At 38.0% G+C, this 12,109-nt stretch overlaps 1 protein-coding gene across 2 annotated transcripts in view; it reads right to left on the reverse strand.

The window, feature by feature from the left end:
• The window catches only part of GNAI1 (G protein subunit alpha i1), a 32,234-nt gene that overhangs the window by 12,167 nt on the left and 7,958 nt on the right, over window positions 1-12,109 (reverse strand). For both annotated transcript variants that reach the window (XM_066182801.1, XM_066182800.1), the window contains exons 2-3: window positions 439-481; window positions 220-361 (exon numbers count right to left, since the gene is read on the reverse strand). In XM_066182801.1, the coding sequence (XP_066038898.1) occupies window positions 220-361; window positions 439-481 (185 nt within the window). The remainder of the gene's footprint in view (window positions 1-219; window positions 362-438; window positions 482-12,109) is intronic.

A 12,109-nucleotide genomic window follows, 5' to 3' on the forward strand; every position in this document is an offset into this window, starting at 1 on the left:
ATGATTCAGATGTTTAGTTCTCCAAATTTAGATGGAATTCAGAAAACAGTATCTAAACCAAATAGTTGTTGTGAATCACCCCAGTGCTGACTGCTCCACAGGTCACCTTGCCATGTAAAGACCAAAGGCATTTAGTTATCAAACACTGCATCTCACTAAGATTTCTGAAGGAAACAGTATGGATATTTCAGCTGTATGTGTGTGTACTTCAATACTCACAGCCCTGATTGGATCACCAAAATCTATCTTCAACCTCCCCATTGCTCTAATGATAGCAATAATGGACTGAATGGTGTTACTGTAGACAACAGCTTTATACTGTTTACATTCGTCTTCTGAATAGCCAGCTTCATGGATAATCCTATGGGAAGAAAAAAAAATGAGTTCTCTATTCAAATTAAAAAATATGCCTTTATCACAGTATTTCACCACACTTACTTCATTTGCTTGACAATTGTGCTTTTCCCCGACTCACCAGCTCCTGAAAAAGAAATGTGTGAAAATTCAACATTAGGCTTTTACTAACCGTAGAAAATAGATTTTGATTCTACACTTCATGTATCTAACCAATATAAAAACCTTCAACAGGTAAAAGAACATGTTACAAACTGATTTTTAATATAAAAATGCACCTCCAGCTGCAAATTGCAAAATCAAACCATTTTAAGAACAAATCTCAATTCTAAAAAGTCTTTTTTTTTACAGAAGTGAGTATAACCTTTACAGTCTGCTGATGTTTCTAATGTGAACAGATGATAAGTTGCTCAACTTCAAAGAGATCTAAAGTTTAATTCCTCTAAGTGCCTTTTCAATCAAAACCTAACCAAAATCCATTCTTCACACTGTGTTAATGGTTTTCCATGTGGCAAAAAAACACCTTAAAATTCTTCAAGGCTTTAGTCCTTGTAACCCTCTTTTGACCCTTGCATGAATAAACCAACAGTCAGCCTACTTTTGGTTAGAACAGATGGCATGAGGTTTGCCAGTCAACCTGATATAATTTTAAGTGCTTAACAACAACAAAACAAAACAAAAGCTATGTCAAAAAACAAAGCTTAGAAAAACAGTATCTCTGTCAACAGACAGGGAAAAAGAGGCAGTTTTTGCTGTCTCAACAATCTATCTTTAGTCTGCTTCTTACTCTAAAAAATACGTGGAACTCTTACAGATTCTCCCTCTCACAGTTCCCCTTTTTCAATAAAGCTTTGCAGAAATGAATACAATCTTCATACAGTCTACAGGTATTCCTAATGCAAAGACATCACCTGTTGTCCAATTCCAATATAACCAAAGAAAACTCTGACCACACAAAGGCAGTGATAAAGGCTGTATTTACTCATCTCCAAAAAAAGGGCAAGAACCTGATGCATGACAGTCGACCTCATCTTGGACAAAAAAAGTGTTATTGAGAAGTGCCAACACAGGTTTACAAAGTACAAACTGCACTTAGTAAGTTTTCATGAGGAAACAGGTGGGTTTGGGGGTGAAGGACACTAACAGATGTAATTTACTTTAACTCTAATAAGGCTTCCAATGCCACCTTCCACAGCAGCCCTTGTGCCAAGCTGGATAAGCACTAACTTTGGGGTGTCTGAAAATCTGCCTAGACAGCCACACACAAAGGCTCATGTCAGTGGTTCAAAAATCCAATGGGAAGGCATTTAGGCAGTCTCCAGGAGACAATACTGGGCTAATACAGTTTAGCATCTTCACCAATGATCTGAAAGCAAAAGTAAAATGCACTACCATCAAGCGGCAGCTGACATGAGCCTGGGAGGCCAGGAAGTGGTTGCCAGTGTTAGAGAACAGAGGAGATATTCAGAGGGTACTCAAATGCTGAAGGCCTGAGCTGAGGAATCTCATGACAGTGAACACAGACAATTGTCAAGTCCTGCAAGTGGCACAGAAGAACATACCAACCACATCAGATTTGGGATTAATGGGTTAGGAAAACTCTGGGGCTCAAGAAACTGAAGAGATAGCAGTGGAGCCTTGTGGTGATGAAGGTCAATCACATTCCTGGCTGCTGCACTGGCTCTGTCAGGGACAAAGTTAACTCTCTTCACAGCAGCAGGTGCTGCTGCACCGTGGGGTTGTAGCTAAACCAGTGCTGGTAACTCTCATTAGTAAGAGAAACTGATGGTTCTCTTATAGTTGAAAAATGCATGCACAGCATCAGGGCATTTTCCCTTTTCCACCATGTCCCCACCCCCAGGGAGTAGGCTGGGTGTGCACAAGACCTTAAGCAGGCACAGCCAGGACAGCTGACCAAAGTTAACAAAAGGGATATTCCATACAACATCAGGCCAGGCTCAGCAGTAAAAACTCAGGGAAGGGAGGAACAGGGGTGGTCATTTGTTGTGATAGTGCTTGTCTGAACCTTTTATTGTTATAACCTTTGGAACTGTGGGTATAGTGAAGGGCCTGGGACACAATTCATATAAGCAGCAGCTGAGGGAACTGGGGTATTTTAGCCTGGAGAAGAGGAGCCTCAGGGGAGACCTCAACACTCTCTACAACTACCCTAAAGGAAGTTTTAGCCAGGTGGGCTCAGTCTCTTCTCACAGGTAATAAGCAATAGGACAATAGTAAATGGTCTCAGGTTGCACCAGGAGAGACTAACACTGGCTAACAGGAAAAATGTCTTCATCAAAAGCACTGTCAAGCATTGAAACAGGCTGCCCAGGGACATGGTTGAATCACCATACCTGGAGGATTTATAAACTCTAGATTTGGCATCTGGGGACATGGTTTAGCAGTGGGCTTGGCCGTGCTGGGTTAATGGTTGGAGACAATGACATTATAAGCTTTTTCTAAACTAAACAATTCTGTGATCATTTCCACACAACCATTATGCATGCCAAGGCCCTGCTTTCCAGGAAGTGGCCAAACACCTGCCTCCCAGTGAGAAGGAAGGAATTAATTCTTTTTGCTTTGCTATTGTGTACAAGCTGCGGCCTTCCCTATTAAAACATCATTATCTTGATCGATGAGTCTTCTTGCCTTCCTTCTATTTTTTTTCTTCTGTCAAGAGAGAGGAGAGTGATCACACAGCTGTGTGGGTGTTTGGGTTGACCCTGGCCAACAGCTTTCCCTGCTGCAGTGGCAGAAGTGCAGACAAGTCAAAGGACGCTGCTCTTCCCCAGCAGTCGGCATCCATTATGCTATATCTGAGTACTGTACACCATTCTCCCCCTCACACCCAGTAAATGAGACAGACAAAAAACAGTTGAAGGTCACTTAGTTGTTTGGAGGGCAATGACATTCAAGGAAAAGCTACATGGAACTTGGGCATTTTAATCCTAGAAAGATTGGTGTGAGGAGAAGATTGGATGTCTGTAAGTTTCTGTCCTTGCCTTAACACCCACTTAAGACAGCTTAAAGCAGAAGTTAACTTGTCAGACCTACACAACAAAAAGATGTGAGGCAATGAAGAACCTCCAGCACAGCGAATTTCGGAGAGATAAAAGGGAAGGAGGTGCAGGAACCTATTCCATGGAGGAGGTTGTACTGCACATACAGGAAGCAGAAACTCAGCCTTGGAGCCCTTCAAGATGCGCCTGGACAAGGCTCTGAGCAACCTTACCTGTTTGGATGCTAGCCTGGCCTTGAGCCACGGGCTAAACTACATGACCTCTAGGAGGTTTCTTCCAACTTAACTATTTCTACACCTGAATACTGTAAAGTGATGCTTTTAGGATATTCCTCTTATTAAGCCGAATATGTAACCTCAGGACAGGCTTAGCTTTTGTTAACTTTTGTCAAAAGTTGTCCCACCTCCTCCCCAGCCCTGCTACTGATGTGGTTACATTTCCCTTCCTCCAACACCACAGAATGAGTGTGGCACCAAGAGGAGACACTGAGCTCAGAGGAACAGAGTAGGCCCTGTCAGGATCAATCTAGATTGCTTAATGCCATCTTCAGCTCATGTCAAAGCAAAAGACTTAGTTTTTTATAAATCTGCAGGTTTCTTTATAGAGCAGCAATAGTTCTGAAGAATCTGAGCAGCCATGGAAGTACATTAAGATAAACAGAAATCAGAGACACCAATGCAAAAGTCAATTGTTATTCAGACACCTGAAGCATTTATAAACCAAGTTAACAATCTCAAAATAGCTGATTATGCACTTAAGCACAAATAAGTGACAAAAGTTTTAAAATTAGCTTTATTAATGGAGTTATTATAATTTGCTTTGGATTAATATTTTTATTCAAATAATTTGAACATGGTATATTTCCTGCATTCAACAGCAATTTTGGAGCTATTCAGAAAAATACTACAGCATTTAATTTACATAACCTCATAAAATGTTCTGTTAAAAATTTATCATATTTGACAAAAGAAGAATGCCAGTGTCAGGGCTAGTTATGATATAAAAATTTAGTTATTTTTATCATACACTTTGTACTCCTTTTTTTGAGTCAGATATGCATACTTCTCTGTGGTGTTAGAATTCACATGTACCAAATACCTACAGTTATCATAAAAGCATTCTCAGTAACATAACCACAAACACCCACAATAAACAAAAAGAATAATTAAATCATTTATTAGAGAGTATCTAACATCAGCAGTGAGTTCCTGGAAGGTGCATTCCCCTGTGTTATTTAATGGAAAACAGAAATCATCATTTGGTTTGGGTTTTCCCTTTAACTGCACACTGAAATGATGGCAACATTCCTAATAATCTTTGCGAAGTAGGTGTCGTGGGTTTTGTAAAGAATAATTTCACCTTATTCATGGTCCCATAATGAAAGCAAATTCAGCATTTTTGCACTCTGAATACAGAACTCTGCCAGGTTTTCTGACAGATATACTTTGTAAAAATTCCTCCTTTATCTCAGCATAAATAAGTTGCCCATCAAGCAAAATGAGAACTAACTCTGGTTTAGAAAGTTTTAGAAAGAAGCAAACAGTATTAAATATTACATGTGACAGCTGTGTATAAAACGTCAGAGCTAGCTATACTGCCACAACCAAACACTACCTAAATTTACAGACTTGATTGTATATTCCTCAATCATCTAGTAAATGATGCTATTTATTGGTTGCTATTTATATACTTTTATACATATATATATATATATATACACACTTGATTTCAGTGATACTTGATTTCAGACCACTACTGTCAACGATTTGACAATTTGACCAGTCTTACTGGGTCTGTTACTACTTATTTATAACAAAAATATTATAAAAAAGACATGACAGGTCTGCGTAGACTGGAAGAACAGCAGCATGTAATTTTTGAATTTAAAAGAATAGTGGGCATTTTTTGTTTGTCTACTTTTAAATGGAAGTCTCAGTTAACTGTTAGGTCATTACATTAATGGAAGTTTTATAACAGATTAGTCCTTTCTTCCCCTTGCACACTTTATATCCTTCATGTGCTCCTCAAAAAGAGGGCAACACAATCTACAAAGAAATCTAATTTAAAATAAAGAATTTTAAAACTTTTGTTTACATAGTTGAGTAAGAATGTAACTTGAATTAAATCTAATACTCTTCCTACACCTGCTTGCCAGAAAGAAGGTAGATCCTTATGCTTCATTATGCAGACTGCCAAAGAACAGGAGCAAAGCACATCCAACTTAAACAGCAAAATTTCACATTTTCCACATGGATTCTATTATAATCTGAAGGGTCTTCTACATCAAAGTTTAATACTCAGGCTCTCCCTTCACATGTCATTATTTCCCAGCTGGTACTGTGCTATCCAAAGCAGTCATTTACCTGGATCTAACATGAATTCAGAGGCAGCACACAAACCCAGGCTGTGACTAACCCACAGCACTGTGAGGCTGACACTCAGCCAAATAGGAGGCACTAAGCTCACATTATGATTTTTCTTTCAAAGCCAGCTCTCTACTCTGGAAATAGAGAAAAAATAATCAAAGCATCTTCATGTTTAAAAAAAAAAAAAAACAACAACAAACAAACAAAAAAAAAAAAAACCACAAAAACAAAAAAGGCGCCAAAGAATCAAAAAAAAAAACATTTAACAGAGCAGTCTCAATGAATCTTCCCCTTGAAGGAACCAAGACAAGCAGAGCTCAAATAAATTTAAGGAACAGCTAAAGCAATATTTGATCCCCCAAGCTGTGATTTGGTCAATTACAGAAAAAAAAAAAAATTAAAAAGACTGGACTGGACTCAATCTTAAGGTTCTTTTCCAACCTAAATGACTTTATCACCCTATGACTCATTACTATGAAATTGTAGCAAACACCATCTTAGATTGAATATTCTTTCCAAGTGGAACAAATCTGTGTTTAAAATGAACTGAAACATTCAATAATTTGATTAAAATTAACAGGTAAGCAAAAATGTTACTTTAAACTACTCAGAATGTCTCATGATTTATTATCCCACACACTGCCTACATAGCAAGCATTCCAGAACTACAAATTTCTGGAACAAATGCTTTATGCACCCAAGTACCAAAAACCCTGCTTGAAAGGGCTGAGATCTTAATAGTAACATTTCTAACTTGTGACACATTTACTAATTGGTTACTGAAGAAACCAATCAAACACCAAAGTAAAAAGCAAGGCAAACTTCAAGTTCACAGTATCCCTCTTTGGATGAAATCATCTGTCAAGCACAAGTATTTCTAACAGAATAAATATACTCCATGTAATACTAAAATGGAAAAAAATGCAGACTAAATTAAAATATCTTAAGCATTAGATAAAAACTAAAGAGAAAAAACTGGGCCAGCTTTGTAATAACACCAAATAAGTCAGACTAAGGAACAGAACCCACAAAAAAGTAGAACAACCTTCTATGCTGCCAGAAGAGAGTTCAAGTATGGACAAGAGTAATTAATTTAGAACTTTCAACAGATGTTTGCCAGCTTTTAGGCCTGTAGAATAGGACACTTAGACCAGATCAATTTAAGCACAAAGACACGCGTGAAATTTAAAATGAAATACATGGACTTGTTAATTTTTGGATTCAGGTACTGTAAAGTTCTCTTCCCCACAATTTACCTATCCAATTCTGTCAGACACTCGAATTTCACAGTAGAAGGCACAGGTTGAATTGAGCCTGTTTCTCAGCTGCCACTGGTCAGAGCACAAGCTAAATACCCAGTGATTTCTACTCTTTCTGTTATGGGGTTAGTAATCTCATACAGAAACACACGGCTTTGTAGCTTAGAAATACAATCTCCTAAATTTATCACCTCATGACACATTAGCAGACATGAGATTAAAATCAGAATGCAAGCTGCTAATCAGTGTTACTATACTCAAAATACACCAATGCTAGTACAAGAAACCCACAGTGGAAACTTTACTACAACACACTCTGGACAGGTTGAACCCCAAACGAAACATTCTCTGAAACCCACACTACTCTATCTGCCTGAATTTTCTTATTTTGTCCACTCCCTCTTTTTGAAGTCACACAACAGTAACAATTATCTACCACCATCTGGTATTCTTCTTATTCTGGGGAGCTGCTGGCCCTGGCAGTTTATGTCCCTTTTCCCCTTCCCAACTGCTTTTATACAGACAACCAAAGGTGGATGGTACTCATCACTTCTAAGGGGGCAATAATCTCGGAATTTCCACAGCTATTGGAATTTGAATGTGCCAGGAATCTTTCAACGAATTAAGAATCTACATGATTAGTATCTGTCAGAAAATATTTCAGTAAATTAGCCATGTAGCAATAGTGTGAACCCCAGATTACGTCACTGATTCAAACCAGAGAAGTGACAGACTCTAAAATTATGGCACTGACTCAGAAAAAGGATCTGAGATGATTCTCAAGGTTTCAGAAGCTGTATGCTTAGTCCTACAGAAGCTGCGTCATTTACACCCATACACCTCTGTCACTTTTGTAAATTCCCTAACAAATCAAAAATTAATTACAACTAATTATTTATTTCCTAAGTCTTCAGCACTGCTCTTACTAGGTATTTGAAATCAACTGTATACAATAAAATAGTCAATCTATTATACATAAAACATCATTTAAGAGAACTGTTAAGATAAAATGTCACCTTGAGAAGCAATCAAGTATAAACTCATGGTAGCATCCTGTGTTTACTCAGGTCTAGATGTCTAATAGACGGCTCTGAGTTTCTGAAATACCTAGGCTGTTACCAGAGCAAACACATAAGCAAGTGATAAAGACAGAGTTAATTAGGATTGAAACAACAAGGAGAAAATATGGGGGTTTATTCAGTATAACCTATGGAACCCAGTGAATTCTAAAAATAAATCTTATGGTGAAACAAAGCGGGTGCAGACTCCATTTTGCAAACCTGAAGGTAACTTCCATTCACATCTTTATATTTGTAAGTATGAATTGAGTTATGAGCTACTTGTAATCCTCAATTAGTGCCTCATATCATTTTTTATGACAAAAGTGTTATGAAATGTTCTTTTTGCTTAGAATTCAATCATGTGATAAGCGGACACTTTAGCAGAAATTATGTGCAATTTTATGTACCACACAAAATTAAACACATGCAGCTTTGCAATACAACTTCTACCTAGCTCTTCAAAAACATTTCTATGTTCCTCAGCTGTTTAAAATTACTAGCTCCTGCAACAGCTACACAGTAAGAACCCTTTTATCATTATGTGCATCACTTACAGCATAACTGTACTGGGGAGTCATCTCACTCTAAAGGAGAGCACCAGTACAATGCCAAGTGTCATATTTCAGAAACTGTGAAACATTCAAAAGGAAATGTGGTACCTTGGAATTGAAGCTACTTTAAAAAGCTGTATCTGTTCAGATTGTACAGAGCTCTTAAACACAAGAGCAGTATCACAGCCTTAGACAGGGACAGGGCCATTGGAGCTTTTCCTTCCATTAAGGCAGAGGCTTTCCTCGTGTGAAGTGTCAAACCCAGCAGAACTCCAAGAAGAACCAAAGGTTTGGAAATAAACCTCTCACTTACGCCAGAAGTTAAATTTAGGTGCTAATGCACCTTTGGAGATGAAAACCACCTGGTAAAAATGCTTGCTGCCCAACAACTACATGGCACAGTACCAGCAATTAAACATTTGTGGCCTCAGGTTTATCTAAGATGTCAATACTGACACCACCTTGACAAGATTAGCAGCTGCTACTTAAATGTATCAAAGGCCACATCCACACTACTGTCATCTAAAATACTCAGGAATCTCTTCAGAATCCAAAGCCCAAAAACTTGTTAATATTTTGAATTGAACCTCAATATAGCAAATGAATATCTCCTCTACAAAACTGAAGTAAGATTTAAATTTGCTACTTTAGAAAAGTAAAGTGGCTTTCTTCCATACAAAGCAGTATGCTCAGAAACAATTACTACATAATTTAAAACCATAGTATGAAAGAACATGATTAAAGACCTTCTTGAACATAAGTTTCAGTGGTTATTGTACATGAGCCCAATCTAGGAGGTAAATGCTGACTGCTCCAACAAAAAGAACCAAGTCCTTTACTCTTTACAATGTCCATCAGGAGAGTTACCATCAATTTCCAGCAACAGAGTACAGCATGTCTCATCCAGACTTCCAAATACGCATCTAATAAACCTTCCAAAAATCCAGAGTGCCTTGACATTGCTCTCCACAGTGTGACCATGACCTTTCACAGTGCACCATGCTATACATACAGTGTGCAAAAATGGAAGCTTCAGAGATACCAGAGCAAACTTACTAAGCAGCCTGTCATTAATCACAACCAAAAATCCATTATAAAAAATTCTCCTCTGCAACAAAGGCATACTTTATGGAGGTTGTTCTGGCAGAAGGATACAACAAAACAACTTGGAATAACAACCTATTCTCATTGCAAGCCCTGCTTCCAATTCAGAACAACACTACTGTTGTTCTTATCTAAGATTTTGACAGAGTCTACTGCCCCAGCTACCTCAGATAACTGTGTAACTGTGCAAAAAACTGTGTGTGCATTTCTATCAAAACAGGAAAAGGTTCCCTCACATAAATCTCAACTGATACTATTCAAAGCTCTACTTGTTACACAACACCAAGGCATTAGCTGCAAACGTGATAAATGGGTATTGTCAAAGTTTATACCAGAAAAAATGCAATGACAATAAAGCTGTCCCATTACTGTAAAAACAAAGCAATGAACTTCATTTCATGTAAATTTTCAGTATTCATCCACACCTAACTTAAAAGCGTTTTTCATTCTGTAGCTCAAGGACTAAGATCTACAAAAATAAGAACAAGTATATTGACAGTTGACCTAAATTCACTTCAATGTCTCCACTCCACCAGAACTTTGGATGAACTTAAAGTGACAGAGATTAAAATGTAAAAAGATCCTAGATATCAGTGAACAATTGCTTTCAAATACAAACATTTTCATAACTCCTATTTGTATTTGAAGCAAGAAAGAAAATTCACAAGCACAGTCAGCCTTATGTCTTGCTACATGCACTGCGTTTTGCACACGAAACTACGCTCAAGGAGGGTGAACAGTACTTTTAAAAACATGGCTTTTTTGGGGTTTTGTTGTTGTTCAAACAGAATTTGTATTTAACCAGTCTCACATTAAACTGCGACAGCTTTGAAGTATATAAGAATTTCAACTCCCTCCAAGACACAGTTGCACGCAATAATCCCAGAAGCAAGGGGTAGGACAGACACCTACATAAAGATCAGCCTTTGAGGCCTCAAACAGGAATGTAACCAAAGGCTGACCTGACCCAAGTCCAAACTTCTATGCTCCAGAACAGCAGAGAGGGAAAAAAATGTAAATAGACCCTCATCTAGGAATTAGGTGACAGCTTTTGCTACCTAACACTGCAGCCCTGAAGCACATTAGAAGGGATCGATGTCAATGTTTTAAGAGCTTTATGCTTAAGCATTTATATGCTTTAGAAAGTATATAAAGGGCTTGCCAAGGGTTTACCAGATTTATTAAGGATCTGCATATAGATGAGAAATCCATTTTCAAAGTGCTTCAAGAAATATTTAATGCATCAAGACTACAGACAGCACTTCAATGAGACTTAGCAACTTCTTTTCAGTCCACCACTGTAAAAAAATTACTGGAAGACATGAAATCAACAAGATTCAAAATAGCATTTATTTAAATAAAATCTATAAATACTCAAAACAATTGTCTGGTTTACTTCCAGTTTGTTTATTGCAAGACTCACATCTCCAGTAATAGCAAGTTTTAAAATTATATTCCAATACTGCGTTCATACTGTATTCTATTTTAATATTACTACAACTTTACTGTTGGTTCCATTCTCTTCTCTACTGTTTGGACACTGGGCTGGCAGTTGTACTTCTTGCCCAGTACCATCCTGCATTCTTCACCAAGAAGTGTTAGGGAGAAGAGGATTCTCCATAGCCAAGCCTACAACCTACAAAACAGAAGAGCATAAAGAAGCACAGAGCTGATACTCCCTGGATTTGGAAGGAAAAGAAACTCCTACCTGTAGCTTGCAATCAGCACATTCCTGAAGGTAGGCTGTCTCTATCTCCTCTTGTGGCAAAGAAGTCTTTAAAAAGTGAGTTTTGAATAGAGTTTAACATGTCTACCAAGTGGACCTTGCAGGTGAACACAATTTCACATTATTCCTAATCCAACTCTACAGAGAGTTGTGACACAGAAATAAAGAAATTGAAAGCATCCTATTCTGCATTAATTTTCCCCTCCACCTTCTACTCTGCATTTCCACGACATCTCTGCTCGTCATTAGACCATTATGAAATAGCAGTTGAACTGACTACTCTAACAGCAAACTGAGTCCAATCAGGACAGCCAGTTTGACAACTCAACCAGCAAAAAAACTCAGTTAAGCATTTCACAGTGACAGGGAGAGGGCATAGCTAGTCAGCCAGATGCTGCAAGAGAGCTTTCCTTTTTAGCAAAACAGAGCTGCTAGAATAGCTCTGCTGCTTGTACGACAACACCCACTGCTTATTTCCAGTGTTCCAATACAGGTTTAGAAAGTAGCCAAGAACCTCTTGAGTTTTACTGAAAACTATTAAAAACCCCCAGAGATCAAGAATGTCCTTACAACCCTGATTGATAAAAACTTGTAGTATGATTCAAACAACTACAACAGCTTCATCCATGTAAAACACCCCAAACTGTATGCAAAACATTATTTTATCA

Source organism: Chamaea fasciata, unplaced genomic scaffold, assembly GCF_029207755.1.
Source record: "Chamaea fasciata isolate MVZ Bird 193981 ecotype frontalis unplaced genomic scaffold, bChaFas1.0.hap1 SCAF_5, whole genome shotgun sequence".
Lineage (NCBI taxonomy): Eukaryota > Metazoa > Chordata > Aves > Passeriformes > Sylviidae > Chamaea > Chamaea fasciata.